Source organism: Drosophila novamexicana, unplaced genomic scaffold (assembly GCF_003285875.2).
Source record: "Drosophila novamexicana strain 15010-1031.04,08,12 unplaced genomic scaffold, DnovRS2.1 tig00001361-arrow-arrow-pilon, whole genome shotgun sequence".
Classification (NCBI taxonomy): domain Eukaryota; kingdom Metazoa; phylum Arthropoda; class Insecta; order Diptera; family Drosophilidae; genus Drosophila; species Drosophila novamexicana.
Window position 1 is genome coordinate 966295 of NW_020824852.1, and position 21256 is coordinate 987550.

General features: G+C 43.7%; 2 protein-coding genes across 2 annotated transcripts; one reads left to right on the forward strand and one right to left on the reverse strand.

Annotated features, from left to right (window-relative positions):
* The first annotated feature begins 1633 nt into the window (after positions 1 to 1633).
* LOC115767301 (putative GPI-anchor transamidase) lies at positions 1634 to 5727 on the forward strand. Its single transcript, XM_030711536.1, has 7 exons — positions 1634 to 1663; positions 1730 to 2241; positions 2310 to 2427; positions 2483 to 2593; positions 2654 to 2814; positions 2903 to 3023; positions 5584 to 5727. Exons 2-6 carry the CDS (start codon positions 1739 to 1741, stop codon positions 2991 to 2993), a joined length of 984 nt encoding a protein of 327 aa, XP_030567396.1. The 5' UTR covers positions 1634 to 1663; positions 1730 to 1738; the 3' UTR covers positions 2994 to 3023; positions 5584 to 5727.
* Positions 5728 to 10071: 4344 nt separating this feature from the next.
* Positions 10072 to 20870, reverse strand: LOC115767279 (hormone receptor 4). Its single transcript, XM_030711511.1, has 9 exons — positions 20789 to 20870; positions 14668 to 14861; positions 13925 to 14547; positions 12164 to 13840; positions 11955 to 12103; positions 11291 to 11829; positions 10408 to 11233; positions 10227 to 10348; positions 10072 to 10152 (listed from the first exon to the last, which is right to left on the reverse strand). The coding sequence occupies exons 1-9, from the start codon at positions 20802 to 20804 to the stop codon at positions 10072 to 10074; spliced, it is 4227 nt and encodes a 1408-aa protein (XP_030567371.1). The 5' UTR covers positions 20805 to 20870.
* Between the last annotated feature and the right edge of the window lie 386 nt (positions 20871 to 21256).

A 21256-nucleotide genomic window follows, 5' to 3' on the forward strand; every position in this document is an offset into this window, starting at 1 on the left:
TTGATACAACTGTTGCGTCTGTTGCCTTTCATTACATATTTTAATTAGTCAAAGGAAACTATTGTGCAGCAAGGATCAAGTTTTGTTGAGTTTTTACCCTAATTTTAATTTTGCTTACAAAGATTTTATATGAATATTATTAAAAAAGGCTTCCTCACATAAGCTAGCACTCCTTGCAAAAAATTTAAAAATATGATTATGTAAATTACGATCTGAAAACAATGGAAGCCAACATATCGATAATTTTTGCTGCACTTATACGTAATGTATGCACAGACACACATGCACGCACATACACAAAGCAACCACATCACACACACACACACAGGCCGTATGTAGATATGGGTGGAAAAAGTCGCCTTCTAATTGCTTTCTGCAGGCTTTCATAGAACGCCCACTCGACTAAATTCACCTTTGCATGTTTGTGCATACATAAATACATTTCCACATAGACAAGTACATATGTAAGTACATACATACATGTACATAAGTTCGTACAATAATATGCCAAGTAGAAACTTTGTGCGCTCTGGCAGCCACATTAACGTACATACATACGTATACGTACACAGACATTGCGTGTGCTTGTATGCGTACACACATACATATGTATGTATGTAAGCGCTGAAGGCAATACAAATTGGAAAACGCAATGGCCGACAAACGCCACGCAGCTATCAGCCATGTATCTCAAGGTAAAGCAGAAGCGACAATATACGAATATCAATGTGCAGGCATAATGCACAACAATAAACGGATGAAAAATAAAAAGAAAACTTCCGGCAAAGCTCAAGCTGAACGCGAAATGGTGAAAAACACACACACACATATACAATATTCGCCCAGACTAAGAGAAACCAAACCCATATTCATGCATACATTTGGAAACCCACGTGAATCAGAGAGCGAGAATCATCAAGAACAGAGGAGAGATGGCGCGAGAGAGAGAGATAGAGAGGAAGAGAGAGTGAGCAATGTGATCGCGATTGTGAGATGTTTGCGGCGAATTCGGAGAGTTTTCATAAGTATTGTTGCTGGTTAATTTTCTTTAGTTTCGCCATGAGAAAAGCCAAATGTCTTTGTATTTTGTATATACACAAACACAAACATACATTTTACATTCATATAAGCATTTACAAATGTGTATGTACATAAGCATGTGTACGAACTGTTTTCGGCTGACTTGCTGTTTATTGCTCCGTTTCTCTCTTCTTCTGTTTGTCCGACATGGCAGCGTCATTTATACGCCATATTGGATTGTCTCATAGCGCCATTGGCACTTTTCTTTTACTTTTTTAGGATCTTTAGCGCTAGCTTTGGATGCATTGCCAGCTGTCATCCAATAGTTCAGTATGCGTACTTTATGTTTTAAGGCAGAAATGGGGTATTAAAGGCAATTCGGTGTGCATAAATTGGCATGAAAAATATTGGCCATTTAACAGCATTAGTTTGCACAGCTGAGCGTTGCCAGAAGGGTGAATGGCAGCACTGGCAACACCATCAGCTGTTGCCTAACACACACAACTGGCAGCTCTGTGCAGGAACAGGGCTGGCTCAACGCCGGCAAACAAAATATATTAGAAAACAATAAATGAAATTAAATATGTTACCCAAAGGGCTTTTGTTGTTGTTTATTATTATTTATAGCTGCGCCGCTGAGCATGTAAGTACGGCAGAGAGAGAGAGAAAGAGAGTGAGTGTGAACCCTCAGTGTATAATTGCCCTTTAGGAGACTTCAATGCTGCCGGAGGCTTATGTGGACGCCGCCCAGCGCTCAACGCACACGAACAACTGGGCGGTGCTGGTGGATGCGTCCCGCTTCTGGTTCAACTATCGTCATGTAGCCAATGTGCTGTCCATTTATCGGTCCGTCAAGCGTCTCGGCATACCCGACTCACAAATCATTTTAATGATCGCCGACGATATGGCCTGCAATGCGCGCAATCCTCGGCCGGGCCAGGTGTACAACAATGCAAACCAGCATATCAATGTGTATGGCGATGATGTTGAGGTCGATTATCGCGGCTATGAGGTAACCGTGGAGAACTTTGTGCGTCTGCTGACGGGACGAACACAAAATGGCACCGCACGCTCCAAGAAGCTGCTCTCCGATGCGGGCAGCAATGTGCTCATCTATTTGACTGGCCACGGTGGCGACGGATTTCTCAAGTTCCAGGACTCCGAGGAGATAACCAGCCAGGAACTGGCCGATGGCATACAGCAAATGTGGGAAAAGAAACGGTTTGTGTATTGAATTATAAGCCCTCGTATGTGTCACTTAACTGCTCCTTTTGCTTATGTTTTTTCAGTTACAACGAGCTCTTCTTCATGGTAGACACTTGCCAGGCGGCGTCGCTCTACGAGAAATTTACATCGCCCAATGTCCTGGCCGTGGCCAGCAGCCTGGTCGGCGAGGATTCGCTATCGGTGGGTATTCTAAATGATTTGCCCCCTGCTGTTTCATTTAGCTCTCATTTTGCAGCATCATGTGGATCCCTCGATCGGCGTCTATATGATCGATCGCTATACCTACTATGCGCTCGAGTTTCTGGAGAAGGTGCAGCCGTTTAGCAAGCGGACAATTGGTGAATTTGTAAGCCATTACCCCCACGACAAGAAGGGTGCTTGATAATTTACTCCATACTCTTTGCAGCTGCAAGTGTGCCCGAAGCGCGTATGCATCTCGACAGTGGGCGTGCGCAAGGATTTATATAGACGCGATCCGCACAAGGTGCCCATTACGGATTTCTTTGGCGCCATACGTCCCACGCGCGTTTCCACGGATCGCATCAATGTAACGCTGGCCAATGAAGAGTATGTTCTGCCAGATATATACATATATATACATATATCTTAAAATATATCAATAACAATCGAATTGATCAATTCAAACACTTCACAGAGACTTTGTCAACGAGGTGGCCCAGTCAGGACCAAGGAAACAGTTCAAGATCATTTTGGAGCCGCAGTTTACAGCTGAATTAATAAAGTAACAACAGGTCCCAGCACTTTGTTCAGCTTGGGTAAGATCTGGATAGTTGGCAGCAAGCAACAAATTAAATGAGTTCAAAATGTACACATTTCATGTGATAATATTAACTTTATTCGTAAATACATTTCATTTCATTAATTTATATTATTATTATTAATACAATGTGTAATTTATTAAATTTATGTCTGTGTGTGTGTGTGGGTTTGCTTGTGTGTTTATGTGTGTGTGTGTGAACTCGAATCGTGCTTTAAAATACTCGAATTCTTGGGCTTAGTTCGTTTCATCGATTTTCTTTATTTTAAATATTTTGCTAACATTTCATTTGTATTTATGCCCATGTTCATTGTAATTACGTCAATGTTAAATTATATTTATTGTGTTTGTTTTTTTGTTTTTCTTTTTTTCCTTTTATACCGCAAACACTCACTAATCCATCAAGTAACATTTATATCAAATTCCAAAAATAAACAAAAACCATATGTATATATGCTAAGTGTGTTTGTGTGTGTATGCGTGTCTGTGTGTGTGTGTGTGTGTGTCTGTGTGTTTGTGGGAGTGTGTGTTTATATACTTATATAAAACGTATGAGCCAGTCCTATTCCGGACGAACACTCGTACCGCAAGTGGAATCCATGCGAATTTCCACCACAAAAAAAAAAAACATTTTATTTAATTTCTATTTTGTTTTTCTTTCTTCCTGGGGTATACACAAAAAAATTGTTTTTTTTTTTTTGGTTTTAAGAGTAACAATGGCTTTTTTCTAGCTCTGTTAGTTGCCCGAAGCGTTTCGGACAGCACAGGACGACATTTACTCCATTTCCATTTATTTATTTTCAATGTATGGAAGGATCTACCTTTTTTTTGTTTTTTGTTTTTTTTTTTCGTTTTTGCTTGCTTTCTTAAGTTGAAAAAATGCCAGATAATATCGACTATACATATATATATGTGTTTTGCATTAGCTTTTTATTGCATCAGTCCCATTTGTTTTGAGTTGTATCGCTATCGATTATGTTTTAGGGGGTGTTTGTTATGTTGTTGTTGTTGTTGTTGTTGTTGTTGTTCTCAAGATCGAGTTAAGCACCATAAAAAGTATTTACTCCCCGTCCAGCTGGCATACACATAACGCACGCTCTATTTCCGATTACTTTACTATAACATATATGCAAGCGGCCTTCATTTTGTTTAAATATATATTTTTGAATATCTTTCTTTTTTGAGCATATTTGAAACAGTTTGCGTTTCAATTGTTCTGTATCGAGTATTCTATATATCGTGTTTAGCGGGTGCTGCCTGTGGTCTGAGTGAGTACTACTTAGGATCGTCTACGTTTGTGTGTGTGTGTGTGTGTGTGTGCGTGTGTGTGGGTTGTGGATTAACTCTTTTAAATGTGTTATTAAAAATTAGCTAACTAATCGTTAGGATGCCAGGGGTTTCTATTTGTTAGCATTCATTTTTGTGGGTGCACTCAGGGAACAGATCTAACAATATATCTAATGCGTGTGTTTCATGCTCCTTACTCGTCGCTCGTCACTCGTCACTCGTTACTCGTCACTCGTTACTTTTTACTCGTTATTTACAAAGACATAAGAGCAAACCGAAGAATTATACTCGCTAGTCTACAAATGGTCTGGCTTAATTGGAGGGGCTTTTTGTGTGTTTGGGAACTTTAGTTTTGGTTGTTGCTTGGTTGCCATCTCGCCTATGGTATATGGTATATGGTATCTATATGCATATATACGTATGCCATATATGGTATTAACTGTTTAAAGGGGCCACTAAGCTACTATCTGAGTGGGGTACTCGGGTATTTCTAGCTCAAATGCATTGCAATGCAGTTATGATTTATGGCCTAACACTTATTTGATAACACGCAGTGCAAAAATATGGTATCATCATCATCATCATCGACATCATAATCATCCTTAACTTTCATCATTGTGTGTTCTACTTCTTATTCTTTTTTTTTTTTTGGTTTTTCTCTTACACGCAGTATGTATTTGGGTTTTTCTTCATTTTCTGATGCTTTACAAAAGCTTACTCTTCTATGTTTTCTATCGTTTTTGCTGTATTCATTATTCATATTCGTATTCATATATATATTTGTTTTATGCTCTTAATACATACAATACATATACATTTATGTACTCCTTTATGTATTTGCTGCTGCGTACTATATTTAATATTGTTTTTTTCTTTTTTTTTTGGTTTGTTTCTTATTTATGTTAAAATCCAAAACCAAAAAAAAAAAAAAAATTAAAAGAAAAACTTTCTGCTACGGAAAATCTCATTGTGAAAACAACTCTTGAAGGCAATTTCATGTCAGACTCTTGCTTTAAACGTCATTTTTCATTTCTTATTTTTATTCGCATTTTCTTTACCTCTTATTTGGTGTATCTGGTTGTGTGTGTGTGTGTGTTTGTGTGTGTTTGTGTGTGTGTGCGAGCGAGAGAGCGCGTCTGCTTGGGTTTGTGTAAGGCGCTAGGAATTGAAAATTCTTTCTTAAATGCGGCTCCTGGGTCAAAGCAAGGCCAGTTTTTTCTTGTATCTTTGCTATCTATTATACTACATTTATTTCCGTTATTTTTTTACAGGGTATACGCTGCTCGATGGACGCTTGGAACAAAACAAAAAACAATAAATAAAGTGTCCTCTTAAGGTTTTGCATCCAATTCGACTGTCTTGTAAATTCGAAGCTTTCTGCATGAGAATTTTTCTTATATGTTGATTTTATCATTTATCATTCAATTGCCATAAAAGAATTATTCCAATGTTTTTAAGGATTATTCCAATCGAAAGATGTTTGCTCACACAGATCTCAGGATAATCAAAGTTCGCCTAGTCGGTTAGATAAGTATTCCTCCAATTTCGATGCAAAAGTCTTTTGGATTTTTTTGTGCAGACGCCTCTTCTGTCGGGCCCCCCAAAAGTATGCTACACTTTACGAAGTGCGGACAAATCTTAAGACTCTGCAAGGACGATTTTAATGCTATATTTTCTTCTACTCAAAACCAATTGCAGTTGCTCGAAAACAGAAGCTTGGAGTTTTTGGGCTTGTGGAGGGTGTGTGTGGGCGTAGGCGTTTGGGCACAACAACAGAAAGAGATATAAATAAAAACTGAAAATGATTTAAGAATTACATTTATTAAAAATGTTGTTAAAAAAAATGTATACAGACAGCAAAAAAATCAACAAAATTAATACATTTACAATAAACGATAGTGCGACATCGATATCGATAACAAACGGCATCGATAGCAGCCCAATTTCAGGCGATTTTCTTTTTTTTGTGGTTTTATTTGTTTTCTTAGTTGTTTGTTTCTTGCATTTTTTTTTCTTTTTGGGTTACGACGACGACGCGATCGCGAGCCATATAATATTTATATATATATAAAAAAAAAATCATAGTATATATATGTATATATATAGATATACATATACATATATGTATAGTAAATTGTATGTACTAGGCGATAATTATGTTTAGTATGCATATGTATATATATGGGTATATATACATACAATAATAATAATTAATAAAAAAAAAATAATCATAAATGAATAATTAGAATTAGTTTTCCTTTTTTTTCTTTAAGTGTACAATACATACATACAAACATACAAAAATAAAAAAAAAAATAATAATAATAATAATAATAAACAGTTGTATAACTTTGTATGCACACATTTTTGCTTGCTTTCTGTTTTAATATTAGAGTAGGATTAGCTTAGGCTTAGATGTATGGGTGTGTGTGTGTGTGTGTGTGTGTGTGTGTGTGGGTGTGTGTGTTGTGTGTGTATGTATGTGTGTGCAAGTGTTTGCTTGTTGTTGTACACAATCCTCCATTATCAGAGATGCTCGCCTTATGCTGACACACAAAAATGTATGTGTATGTGTGTGTGTGTTTGTGTTGATTAAACTAACATTACATAATATGCCATTTGAATAATTTAAAGTAGAAGTTTGCTCTCGATTTTGCTGTGTTATCGTGTTATCGATAAACTTAGCGAAGCGCGCCAACCGCAACCACCCGCCCCTTCCCGCACAACCTATCAGCCCGTTACACGCAGCGCAGCCCGTGTGTGTGTGTGTGTAAGTGTGTGAGCGTGTGTGAGTGTGTGAATTTCTCTACAAAAAGTACTTAAAACGAACGACAATAAAAACTAGCTAAATACGACTATAATTCCTATATATATATAATAGATGTATGCATGTATGTATATATATATATATATATATATATATATACTTTATGTGGTTGATTTTCTTTGCCTTGCGTTATATGTATATATCTATTCAGATCTGTGTGTGTATATATTATATATTAATATATATCTATATATAATTTTTTGTGTATATATATTTATATATATAAAAAAAAAACAATGCATTCTTATAGCTGTATATATGAATGAGAGTGTGTAAGTGTGTGTGTGTGTGTATGTGTGTGTCTAGGTGTATGTGTGTGTGTGGCTATAGTCAACTACAACTCATTAGCTCAAATCTGAACTGATCTTAAATCAACTTTATATGGATACATGTTAACACTTAACTTAGATTTTTCTGCTTTTTCTTTTTTTTTGTATTTTGCAATTTTTGCTCCTTAAAATTTTGCACAAAAAAAAAATTGTATATTTACGTGTGTGTGTGTGTTAAAATAATGTATGTATATAGTAATAGCATAATTTATTTAGTTAAAAAAGTCAACACACACATTCGTAATGCCGTTAAGCCACAGAATCCAGTTCTAAAATCGAACGAACGAGAAAAAAAAAACAAAAAAAAAAAAATCAAGCCGGACCAAACCAAACTGTTGCATACCATTTCGTTTCGTTTCATTTCCATTCCATTTCGTTCCGTTGCGCGCAGTCTGCAGTCTTGTGCTCGTCCTGGTCAGTCTGTGCTTGGGTTGGGCGTGGGTGGAGTTTACGGGCTTATTACACGGAAAACACGCCCGTTCCGTAATGCCGGTAGCCGAAAAGAAAACGTTTCATTCCATTTCGTTTCAGTCCGCTATATTCATTACAGTCTTGTGTTGAGTGTGTTGGGTCCATTCCGTTCCCTTCGTTCACGTTCCGTTTTGTTGACAGTCTTGTGTTCTGCGTGTAAGGATATTCATATTTAGCTTGCCTTTCATTTTCCGTTTCGTTCCGTTCCATTTCATTTCGTTTCAGTTGTCAGTCCGCAGTCTTCTGAGTACGTTAGGCTTGGGTTAATGCATTTGGATTTGGATTGTTCGCTTGGTTCGTGATATACGTAATTTTTAGAACGGGCTTGTGCTTTTCATTTACTTCATTTTTTTTTTCTTTCTTTTTTGTGTGCTTTTAGGTTAGGTTAGGATTTGGCTTATAAGATCTCCAACAATTGGGGGAGGGCGAAAACTAAAATACATGAAAATACAATATGCTCTACATTATGTATGTAGTAATAATAATGATAATAATAATAATAATCGATAATTGGTAATCGGTAATTGGTAATTGGTAATTGGTAATCGGTAATCGATAATAAAAAACATGCTTTAAGTGTACTATTCTAAAATAATTCAGTCATCAGGTAACATTGTTTTGAACACAACTACAGTAACAGAAGCTGAGGTCGCGGGCGTGCGCGTAGGTGGGCGCATGGGCGTGGCAGCGGCGGCATTATAATTATTATTATTATAATTATGATTATTATTATTAATATTATTGTTGTTGTTGTTGTGTGGTGCTGTGGATGATGTTGCATGTGGTGTTTGTTGTTGTTGTTGTTTTTGTTGTTGTGGTTGTTGTTGTTGCGATTGTGTTTGTGTTTGTGTCGTCGTCGTCGTCGTCGACACGGCAGTCCATTGTTGCATTGTTGCTGGGCGCATTGCTAATAACGTGGGCGTGCCAACAGACAGCAACAGCTCATCGGTTTGTGTGTGTATTGTGGCTGTGCTGGCAACAGTTGCTTGCTGATGGCAACAGCTGCCGTTGGGCAGCGATGTTGCTGTTGCTGCTGTTGCTGTTGCTGTTGTTGCTGCTGCTGACAATTGGTATTTGAAATTAACTGCGTGCATTGCTCACAAATATTCTTGCTTACCATTTGCCGCTTGACTTGAACTGTTGCTGTCGAGACAGTTGCTGTTGCCGTTACGTTGTCGCAGCATCGGTTTGGCAGTGATTGTTATTGCGCCTGGGCCTGTGGCAGTGTTGCTGTTCAAATTGATAATTCTGCGGGGCACTTTTATCTGATGTTGTTGCTGCTGCTGCTGTTGTTGTTGCTGCTGCAATGCTAGCAACTGTTGCTGCTGCTGCTGTTGTGCAGTGGCTATTTCACTTAGGCTGGCCAATGTCAACGCCGTTTTGAGCACATGCGCTGGCGGCGGTGTTGTTGCTGCGTTTGTTATTGTCGTTGTTGTTCTCGTTGTTGCGCCAGCACTCGTTGATGTTGCTGCTGCTGTTGCGGCAGCTGTTGCTGTTGGTTTGTTAGCAGCTGCTGCCATTGGACGTTGTGACATTAAGGCCGTTTGAAGAATTGATGTATACTGTTGCTGTTGCTGTTGTTGTTGTTGTTGCTGATGTTGATGTTCAAGTCTTTTGCTCTCTTCTAAGCTGTTGCTGCTGCTGCTTGTTGCCACCCTGCCAGCTACAGTGGCAGTATTGCAGCAGCTGCTGTTGTTGCTGCAGCTGCTGCTGTTGTTGTTGTTGTTGCTGCCTGCCTCGATGGCCACTGCTGCTGAGCTGCGCGCTATTTGATCGGCGGCTGCTGTCAGCGTGGCCAATGTGGCCGCAGCTCCACTCAGCAGCGACGACTTCAGTATGGACGAGGAGGCATTGCTGTTGGCGCTGGGCTCGGCGGTTGCTGTTGCTGTCAGCGGCAACGGCAGCAATAGAGACGATTGCTGTTGCTCAGCTTCGCCAATTTCGATTTTGATCTTGGGCAGATCCAGCAGCCAATCAACCTGCGCCTGCGCCTGCAATTGCTGCTGTTGCTGTTGTTGTGGCCGGGAGCTGCGGCGTGTTGCTGTTGTCAGAAGTTGGTCGTGTTGCTGCTGGCGCTTCGGCGGCGCCGGCTGATGATTGCTGGCGGGCAGCAGGCCATGCTCAAGCATTTGCTACCTTATGCTCGCCGAGTTGAGCACAAAGGGCACATAAAACATCTTGCTTTCCAGCAACAGACTGGCCGCCGCTTGTATCTGGAGCGGGAGCAGGAGCGGGAGCAGGAGAGGATTAGTTCAGATCGGCTTGGATGAAGCTTTGTCGGACTTACCTCGGGTATGTGGGAGAGCAGCTCGCTGAGCCGGGCCTGCGGATTCTGTGGCGACGAGCTCTGCAAATAAGAGCGCAGCACCTGAATGTAACGCTCCTGTATGCTCTCCAGTTCCACTTCTGCTAAGGGTCACAAGGAGATCAACATGAGTTGGGGACAATTGGCTTGAATGCGGACGTACCTTTGTTCAGCAGTATGTAGACCTTGAGGCAGACGTACTCCTCCATCTTGAGCTTGATGCGCCGGAACATGATCGTGATCTGTGTCATCTTGTCCACCATGTGGCCCACATCCAGCTTGAGCTGCTCCATGGCAATCGGCTGGCCCATCAGCGTGGTAAGGCAGGTCTGGAGCGTGCTCAGATGCGAGTTGACCTCGCTAACGAATTCGGGATCATCCTTGTGCAGCGGCATCGGCAATTGGCTGGCCGTTGGCGTTGATGTTGGCGCTGGGGAGCCGCCGTGCCTGTTGCTGCCGTGATTGTTGCTGGGACTGCTGGCGCTGCCAGTGCCAGTGCCAGTGCCAGTTGCCGCGCTCGAGGATCGTTTGCCGTGCAGCGCCTGGTAGGCGGCCGTGGTCAGGATGAGTATCTCGTGCCATTTGTCCGTGAGCAGCTTTGTGTGTATCTCGACGGGTATTTCCAAGTAGAAGGGCAGCTTCTTTGTCCACGACACCAGTTTGTGGACAATAGAGTCGCCAATATTGCACAGCTTCTCGCTGATCTCGGACTTGTCCTCGAGGAACTCGCTGAAGTGCGGCAGCGTGGCAATATCCTCCATGGCATCGCAGTCGATCAGCGTCTGGATCATGGACAGCGCATGCTCGTACGAGATCTGCCTGTCCTTCGACGAGCTGACCGCCGAGTCCAGACGATGGCGCAGATGCACAATCTCGCTGGGATTGGTCAGCGCCGTCTTCAATATGGTGCCATTCATCAGATGCGCTGGCAGCGACGCCTGCTGCTGTTGCTGTTGCTGCTGTTGCTGCTGCTGCTGTTGCTGCTGTTGCTGGTGATGATTGTGGTGCTGTTGCTGCTGTGCCGCATTCGGCGGTGGCGGCGGCACGTGATGCGGGGAAGATAGCGACAGATGCGGCGACGATTGTTGCTGCTGCTGTTGTTGCTGTTGCTGTTGCTGCTGATGTTGCTGCTGTGCCGGACTGTGCATGGGCGGCGGCTGCAAGTGCTCCGACTTGAGCACCGGACCCAGGAACATGGGCTTTAGCTCACCAGCGGCCGCATGACCAGCGGCCAGCAGCTTCGATTGCTGATGTTGATGCTGTGCAGCGGCTGCAACAGCTGCCGCCAACTGTTGCTGCTGCGGCGAGAGCAAATGATGCGGCGACAATTGCGCCGGATGACCATGTCCGCCGCCAGCCACATGATGATGATGTATGGGCGACAGCAACTGTTGCTGCTGCTGCTGCTGTTGCTGTTGTTGCTGCTGCTGATGTTGCTGTTGCTGCTGTTGCTGCTGCTGCTGCTGTTGCTGCTGTTGCTGTTGTTGCTTCTGATTGGTCTTCTTGTGCTTCTTGTACTTCACCTTGTACAGATTGTAGACGGCGCCGCTGTTGCGTCCACCCGGCATGCGATCCTCCCGCACGGCTAGCAGGGATCACAAACAAACAAAATAAATACTAGATTAGTTTTGGCCACACTGACAGACAAAAGTAGGCGCACGCCCCGGAATGTGTTTGTGTGTGTGATAATTGTTGGCTTCGTCTACTGACCTTGCAGCACCATGCCCTGCTCGATGCACTTCTTAAATCGACAATACTGACAACGGTTGCGCTGTGCTTTGGTTATTTCGCAGGTGCCGTCCGCGACGCAGGTGTAGACTCTGCGGTTCTGCACCGTGCGCTTGAAGAAGCCCTTGCAGCTGCAGGCGAGAAGAGCGTTTAGTTTTTGGCTGAAATTGGAGATTTGTGGCGACACTTACCCCTCGCAGGTGATGATGCCGTAGTGCAGGCCGGTGGCCTTGTCCTCGCATATCATGCAGACCAGCGGCTGGTCGTCCTCGTCGGTGGGCTCGTGCGGCGCCTCGAGTGAGCGACCGCTGCCGCTGCCGGAGCTGGAATTCGAGCTGCCCCATTGCTGCTGTGCGCTCAGATTGAGCGCCTGCAGCTGGCCCGGCGGCAGCTGCGAGTAATCGCCAGCCCACAGGCGTTCCATGTTGAGTGCGTGCGGCGTTCGGAATTGATGCGGACGCGGACGCATATCCTGGATGCGCGTCTGGCCCAGCGACAGCAGCAGCTGTGCCGCCTCCTCGTTGTTCTGCGGCCCAGGCGTATGCGTCGGCGTTATTGATCCGGTCGACGGCGAGGAGGCGGTTTGCAGGCAATGCTGCTGCTGCTGTTGCTGCTGTTGTTGCTGCTGCTGTTGCTGCTGCTGCTGCTGCTGCTGGTGTTGCTGATGTTGCTGTTGATGTTGCTGTTGATGTTGCTGTTGATGCTGCTGCTGCTGGTGTTGCTGCTGTTGCTGATGTTGCTGCTGCTGCTGCTGGCCGGGCGTTGGCGGCGGCGGCTCGTAGCCCCAGACCATGGTGCGCACGCCGCAGCTCTCGCCCATGATGACAGTGGGCGTGCCGCGTGGCGGCGTCTGCGAGGGCGTCTGCGGCGACAGCTGCGACGACGAGGACGAGGACGACGGATGCGGCGAGGGGCAGAGCGGGCCGCCAATTACCTCCGGCTTGACGCCATTGATGCGCGCATTGCTGAAGCAGACCATGCGCTGTGCGGCCGCCGCCGCAGCTGCCGCTGCCGCTGCTGACGTCGGCTGCATGAGATGCGGCAGGCCCGAGGAGGCGGCGGCAGCGGCGGCCACCGCCACCTGTTGCTGCACCTCGCTCTTCACGCGAAACAAAATGGCCGCATCGCGGCTCGGATGACGCAGCGATTGCAGCGAAGCCGAGTGCAGCAGCGACTGTTGCTGCTGCTGCTGCTGTTGCTGTTGGTGTTGCTGATGTTGCTGCTGATGTTGCTGCTGGTGATGCGGCGACAGATGCCGCTGTACCTGAACAGAACCAACGGATGAGGTTGGCTCCTTCTTGACGCGTATCAGTGCATGCGGCGAATGTTGCTGCAAATGTTGCGGCGATTGTTGCTGCTGCTGCTGCTGACCAAGGAGATGCAGGTGCAGCTGTTGCTGGGTCAGCTGCTGCATGGACTGCATCGAGAGCTGCGGCAGCTGTAGCTCTTGCGGCGGACTATTCTTGCGCAGTGTCAGCGGCTGCGTCAGCTGCTGGTGCAGATGATGCGTTTGGACAATGGAGGCGGGTGTCAAGCTGCCATGTCCATGGCTCGACAAATGGCCGTGCGGATGGCCATAGGCATGCCCATGATGCTGGCCCGGATGCGGACCTGGACTGCCGCGACTTATGTGCTGCGAAGAGCTGATGGAGCTGGAGCTGCCCAATTCCCGTTCTCTTTCTCTTTCTCTGTCCCGCTCTCTGTCCCGCTCCCTGTCCCGCTCCCTGTCGCGTTGTGTGGTCGAGGAGGGCGAGGCGGGTGGCGGTGGTTCCGCTTTAATGCGCGACGGCGTCACCAGCACGGTCACATGACCCGGAGCCGCCTTCAAGTCGCGCTCCCTTTCACGCTCCCGTTCCCTTTCCCGTTCCCTTTCCCGTTCTCGTTCCCGTTCTCGTTCCCGCTCTCTTTGCTCCCGTTCGCGCTGCTGCTGCTGCTGTTGCTGCTGCTGCTGCTGATGGTAGGCAAGCATTTTGGTGGGCGAGGCCAGGATGCGCTCCTCCTTGACGGAGCGTATGACGCTCAGGTTGCTGTTGTTGCTATTGATCTTGTTGCTGCCGCTGCCGTTGCCGCTGCTGCTGCTGGCCAACAGCCCATTGGTGGGCGTGCCGCTGCTGCGACCCGTTGTCGTTGAGGGCTTCTCCTCGAGCGAGTCGGGCGAGGCCAGACGACTGCTGCTGTTGCTCGAGCTGGACGCGCCGCCATTATTGTGCGGCGGTGTGGGCGTGCCGCGCGCATTCAATGCCAGCGAGAGTGCCTCCCCGCCGCAGCCCCCATTGCCACCGCCGCCGCCGCCAGTGTCCAGCATGGCGCTGGGCGGCGTGCCGGCTGGCGGCGGCGGCGACATCACTGTGGAGGCAGCTGCCGCTGTTATCGCACTGCTGGATGAGTGTATTTCAGTCTGTTGATGCTTCAGGGACCCGCCAGCCGATCCTGTGCCTGTTGTTGTTGCTGCTGCTGCTGCTGCAGCTGCTGCCGCTTTGGCAGCTGCTGTCGCGGTTATGGTAATCGTGCTGCTCGGACATGTTGCCGCCGACGTGGATGATGTTGCTGCCGCCGCCGCTGCTGCTGCTGATGCTGCTGTTGCTGATGATGTTGTTGTTGATGTGGAGACGGCAGCTGCTGCTGCCGCCGATGTGGATGCCGCTGTTGTCACCGTTACCGTCACCGATGGCAGCGCCGGCAACGCTGACAACGACGCACCTGTGCCGCTGTCGCATAGCTTGGGTGACATCGGCGCCAATAGATCCGGCGACGAGGTGGATGTGTCCGCTATGGACTCGCCGTCACTGCTGCATCTTGAATCGATTTTGCGCCGCTTGAGTTTGAGGTCTTGAAAAAGGCTCATTTTATCGAGCTCGCTGTACGGGCCACGGCTCAGTGTCATAATTCCTGCGGCAGAGAGGGAGAGAGAGAAAGAGGGAGAGAGAGAGAGAGAGAGAGAGTGGGGCATAAGAGATTGCGAATATATGCTTCACATTAAGGAACTCTACTCCATATAACAAGAGATACTATTTACAGCTTAATACTAGAAATTCTTAAAGGAGAAAAGAAAACAAACACGAGGCTTCGAGCTCGCATTCAAAAAACTGTTTTATTAGAATCCATAACTCAAACTGGGCAACAAATTTATGTTCCAGCTTCTCATAGGCCAGGAGCACGAGCATCCCTTCCAGACCCGAAACGCATCTTAAGATCTTAAAATCAAACAAATGTTTACTTAATAGGCTACATTTTCAACAGATCGTTTCTATGGGAAGCCTTAGCTATATATTGAATATGTGAAGCATAAACTTTTTTCTACCCATTAAAATTTGCTATAAAGGGTATACTCTTTTTGAGCAAATGTATGTAACGTGCGAAGGAAGCTACTCTGAACTCACAGAATACATATCTATATCTATTATAAGTATATATGTTCATGTACGTCCGTCTGCGTGTTCGTCCTTCTGTCCGTCTGCTTGATCTCGGAAATTACAAGAGCTAGAGACTTGAAATTTGCAATTTATATTCTTGCATATCCTGTCCAGAAAGATTTTCATCAATTTTTCGATAGCTTTTCCCTTTGTTAAAATGTCGATAAATATCAATTTGAGGACATGGTTATTTAAGCAAATCTCGAAGAATATAGCAGCTAGCTAGACCAAACTTGGTGTCTAGCATCTCGTTAAGTATATTCACATTCGCATTCAAAACATTTCAGTTTTTGGATAACTTTGCCCATTTAGCTTAAGCTTGATATAACACCTGAGAAATTCACCAAGAATGCCTTTAACGTACATAGAGCGGGACAGAGTGAGAAGAGTGAGAAGAAGGAAACCGGAGTGTTTGTAAAAGCAGTTTGGCACTGATTACAGGGTATCTCCTAGTCTTGAAAGTGAGCACAGCATACCCTATACTGTTTTTGTGCAAATGTATGTACGAAACAGAGGGAAGCATCTTTGACCCCATAAAATATATATAATATAATAATATATCCTACTTTCCGTCCATCCCTCTTTTCGTTCGTCCGTCTTTCCGTCCGTCTTTCTATCCGTATGTCCATTCCTTGGGTAGAAGAAGGCTCAGGGTATCGCCTAGTCGGGCACTCTTACTTCTTTTTACATTGATCTATTTTGAACTCTTCCAACTGAGTTAGTTGAGTCTGTCTTAAGATCTGGCTCTCTTGAAGAACTGAGCAGTTCCAAGCTAAAATATTCTTGTATTCTTGTTCTGCTTGTCTGAGAGATGTTGATGCTACGTTTCCCATGGCCATGACTTTGTCTCAAGCTGAAATCGTTTCGCATGGGTGTTAACTTGTCAAACTTGATTTGGCGTTTTAGAATTTCAAATTTTCATTTAAATTGGTTTTGTCAATACCCTGCTTTCAAGAAGGGCATATCGGCTGTCTCTGGCTGGGCTCCATCCGAATTTTCAAGCAACATTCTGGGAACTGGAGCATTTGATCTAAAACTCAGGTTTTGTTTTAAGTTCAGGTTTGACCTATGAAAGAATTCAGTTTTTTATTTATAATAGCAACTACCAAATATGTTTAGCTAAGACTTTCGCAAAGATATTTTATTTTAAATCAAAGCAAATGTGTTTCAGCTCGGCTTTCAGTTTAGCTACTTTTTGGGCAACATATGCGTTTAAGGGCTAGGTTTAATGTTCAAAATAATTATTATTAATTTCGGACTCGAATCAATTGGCAGCCTGGCTGATAATATTACAGTATCTCAATATTGTCTTTCTTAAACTCCACTTGCTTGGGCTGACTAATTAAATAAATCTCGAAGTTTCGAGCTAAAAAACATTAGTAGTTGATACTTCACAGAAGTACAGTAGACACTCACGAATTGCGCCGCTTCGGCTTAAGAGTTGATTGTATTCGAAGGAAAGACGACTTTCTGGTTTTTACCAAACATGCATTTAAGATAGGCAGATAAGAAAAGATTACTGGAAGATTCGAAATCCAAGAATGCAGCTGGATAGAATCTTTTCACATGGAATGTGGCTATAGAGTGCTATCTAATAATATCAGATATATGTAGTAGATGTAAAGTATATTATAATAGTAGATAATATATATTATAAGAGCACCATACATATATAAGAGTATCAGCTGCAACGAATTGTTATAATCGCCAAGGATTTTATGAGAAATGAAACTAGTTTTCTCAAAAAAGTTGGTGAAATTTCCAGAATATATCGATAGAAAGCAGCTGAGTTACACGAATTGGATATATATATTTTATATATCTAGGAAAATATCGATAGATATTGCATTTATCGATTCATAAGCACCGATTGGGCTATGCGACTTTGACATACATTTGTTAAAAGTACTCCTAGACAGTTATCGATAGTTAATGGATTTATCGATTCCATTGGGTTTTGGGACTTGGACATGCATAACAAGTACCCTTAAGAAAATATCGATAGATACTGCGCTTTTCGAATTGTAAGCACCCATTGGGTAATACGATTTTGGTATATATCTGCTCCTAATCAGTTATCGATAGCTAATGCATTTATCGATTTGATTGGGTAATACGACTTTGACATATATCTTTAAAAAGTAGCCTTAGCCAAATATCGGTAGCTTATGCATTTATCGAATCGATTGAGTTACACAGTTATCGATAGCCAAAGCATTTATCGATTCGTCAGCACCGATAAGTGGCTCGTCTAAGAGCTAAAGCCTCATCTTTTGCATGTGCTCTACGAGTCTATTCGCCGCTATTATGCCGCTCAAGCAGGTGAATCACCGCTGTCTTTGGCATGCATAAAATCATATGTCAGCTAAAGTAGGTTTTTTTTTTGGTTTGTTTTTGTTTTTTTTTTCGTATTTTTTTTTAACGCGACGAATCGGATTTTGCGGAAGTTATTGCCAAATGGTCAAAACAAAATTTGCATTTACTTCCCCACCAAAAAAAAAAAAGAAGAAAAACGCTGAAGAAGTCTCTAAAAAAAACTGGTTGAGCCGAAAGCGAAGGCACGGGGCAGAGTGGGGGCGCGCTTGGCTGTAGGCGGCAGCAGGGTGGTGCAGGGCCGGGGAGGCGAGGGTGGAGGGGCGTCATCTAATTAGCTGCGTCGCTGCGCATTTTGCTTGTCTTCGTAGAACGTACAAGAAATAAAACGCAACTCGAAATGGGTCAAAAGTAAATATGGACAGGCGGGTTGGCAGTGACTGGGTGGGAAGCGGGCAGGGGGGGGGGGGCTGCTGTTTGTTGTGGTGTGTGGGCTATTGGGTAGGTTAGCTGGAGGGGCACGCTATCAGCTAGAAACGCCGAGCAGCACGCACCGCGCGCCTGCGGCAAGATAACGCGCTTCTGTTGCAATCTGTTGCAAGCTAGAAGTTCAAGCAGCAGCAGCGAGTGGGCGTACGCATGCCGGGAAGGGGGAGAAGAGAGAGGGGGGGCAGCTGCTGCTGAACTTTCGATCGCATTGAAATTCTAGCGCTGCTCTCGCTCTCGCGCTCTCTCGCTCCCTCGCTCTCTCGCTCTGGCTCAATTAGTGAACGCGGTGCGTTGGCCCAGCGGCTGTCTGCGTGCTTGTTGTGCCTATGTGTGTGCGTGTGTGTGTGTGTATCTATCTAATGCCGTATCTACACGCATGCCACGATCATTTGCCAGCGGCGGCAGCGACGTTGACGGCGGCGTCGCCAATGTCGCGTTTGTGTGTGTATTTTTAAAATTTGACCTATTTTCATTATCAAGCGCAAGATTATTCTAAACAATAAAGCCCATGCGTAGCTGTGTGTGTGCGTGTGTGTGCGTGTGTGTGTGTGTGTGTGTATTGTATGGCGCGTGGTAGCAACAGCAACAGCAGCACACCCACACACAGCTGTTGCACACGCACCTGTGAGCCACAATAATGAGAAGTTAATACGAAGAACGCAACTGGGCAAAGTTGTTTCTATTTTGTTTTTTTTTCGAGAATTTCCAACAACAGCAACTGCAATCGCAGCCGCTGCGTTGGGATCCCGTTTCGATTTCGAAGCTGCTCGGTAACTTAAGCAAAACCGTACACTCGAAAAATATTGAATCAAAGGCGAGTCAATTCTACAGCTTGCAGGGAAACTTTTGCCTCAAAATATTGCGAAACGTCCCAAGTTATAGTTAGACATAGTTTTCGAATAGCTTAAGGCATTTTTGGGTTTCGATATAGTTTTCGAATAGGTAACTTTATAGTTTCGATATTGTTTTCGTTTAGCTAACGGCTTATATAACTTTCGATATAGTATTCGAATAGCTAACTGCTTTTTTTCAGTTTCGACAAAGTTTTCGAATAAGTAACGGCTTCTTTGTGTTTCGATATGTACGGACTTATTTACGTTTCGATATAGTTTTCGAATAGGTAACGGCATAGTTTCGATAAAGTTTTTGATATATATCGATATATCGTCGATTAATGATAAATAAACATTTTGCATAGCGATAGTTATAAGGCTTTATTCGAATCAAATGCTAGAACGAGCGACTTCTTACTATTTATCGATAACTTTAAAGCAGTGAAAAAATCAATCAAATCAATTATCTATTTATCGACAGATTTATCGAATACTCAAATTTTCAAAGCATTTACCAACATTTAGCAAATATATAGAAGGTATATAAAATATTTAACTCTAAATAAGATATAAGCAAGTTTCGGAAGTTTCTAAACGTTACTTGACTTGATCGATTAACTGATCGATAACTAACTGTACAACTTAACTTGATCGATAACGAAAGTTCTGAAAGCGCACTTTTCGAAAATGCTTATGTGATATTCTCCTAAAATCTTGAATAAAACAAATCAAATACATATTGCTCGCTAAGAATTTAAGCACTTAAAATAAATATCAAATATAAAGTTTATATAATTTTGTTTAGTGTAGCGAAGCATGCTGTAAATCATAGTCACATTTTGAGTAAAATACAGCGGAAAATATGTGCAGCCAGAGTCGCACTGGGGCAATATAATATATACAAAGAGAGTGGTTGTTGTTGTTGTGATTGTTGTTGTTGTTGTTGCGGTTAGTGGGGTTAGGAATGGTTGGGTATGGAATGGTATCATAGATTTCTAGTTGATTAGTAACGATTACTACTTAAGAGGTTAGAGGCTTGGGTAGTTTTTTATTGTTTTTTTTTTTTTTTTTTGTTTTACCTATGGATGTCATAATTTTGTTGTTGCCGATTCGATTCTTGAATTTGGATCGTAAAAGAATACGCAAAAATTTTGTATGCCGATTGTAAAGAAATTGTTTTTGTTTACGTATATTTAGTTGATTTCTTAAAACTGTTGTTTTTGTTGTTGTTGTTGGTATTGTTGGTGTTGTGTTTGTACTCGAGGAAAGCATTTAGATTCTGTCTGTTGTGTGCGCCGCACTTGCCACATGGCGGCAGAGCCTGCGACAGCCAAAAAAAATATATATATAAATAATAAAATTGGGATTCAGATCAAATTTTTTGTTGAACGCAGCTCACGACCAAGATCTTGCTTGATCTTGAACGTGATGATGCGTTAGAAAGGTTTACCAATTGGAGTTTTTTTTCTTTCTTTATTTTTGTTTGGTTTTGATTGCATTTTTAAGTATTTTTGTTGGTATTTTTGCGGTATTTTGCGGTAATTTCGTGGTATTTGTTGTGGTACTTTTTGTCACTTGTTCGAAAATGTTGTTGTAATTGGATTTTGGATAATTATTTTATTTGCTGGGAGCTTTGCAGGGTGTCTGTGTGTGAGTGTGTGGGTAGGTGCAGGGGGGTGGGGGCGGGTTCAAGTACTATATGCATTATGATAAAAACGAGGTTATGTTATATGAAAACAGAACGTTTTAAAAAAAAAAAAATACTAACGGCAAATGGGCGGCATACGAGATTTTTTCTTATAATAATTATTATAGTTGTTGTAATGAATGTTGTTGTTGTTGTTATTATTGCTGTTGTTGTTGTTGTTATTGTTGCTGTTGTTGTTGTGAGAATTGCACTTGTTACACTTTTGACTGCAGGCATTCTGTGCCGCAGCCTTGTTGGCAGCTGCTGCTGCTGCTGCTGCGGGCAATGTTGCTGCCGTGCAGGATAATGTTGCTGCGGCCGTTGCTGCTGCTGCTGCTGCTGATGCAACTGTTGCTGGCGTTTTGATATGAAAGTCGTGTGGCTGTTGCTGCTGCTGGTCTGTTTGCAATTCGGCTGCAACATGTTCGGGCGTTGAGCAGCATGTTGTTGTTGTTGTTGTTGTTGATGCTGCTGCTGCGGCGGTGGCTGCAACATCAGCGCTGCCGCCGCCAGCACCAGCAGCAGCAGCAGCAGCAACATCATTATCGT

Excerpts from the sequence above, each read along its gene's own strand:
- LOC115767279 (XM_030711511.1), bottom strand. Across the intron at positions 13,841-13,924 it reads AAAATGCTTGCCTACCATCA|GGAACGGGAAAGGGAACGGG; the intron begins GCAGCAGCAGCA and ends AGAACGGGAAAG. Across the intron at positions 11,830-11,954 it reads GCAGGGCATGGTGCTGCAAG|CCGTGCGGGAGGATCGCATG; the intron begins GTCAGTAGACGA and ends GATCCCTGCTAG.
- LOC115767301 (XM_030711536.1), top strand. The coding sequence starts at position 1,739 with ATGCTGCCGGAGGCTTATGTGGACGCCGCCCAGCGCTCAACGCACACG. Across the intron at positions 2,242-2,309 it reads CAAATGTGGGAAAAGAAACG|TTACAACGAGCTCTTCTTCA; the intron begins GTTTGTGTATTG and ends ATGTTTTTTCAG. Across the intron at positions 2,594-2,653 it reads AGCGGACAATTGGTGAATTT|CTGCAAGTGTGCCCGAAGCG; the intron begins GTAAGCCATTAC and ends TACTCTTTGCAG.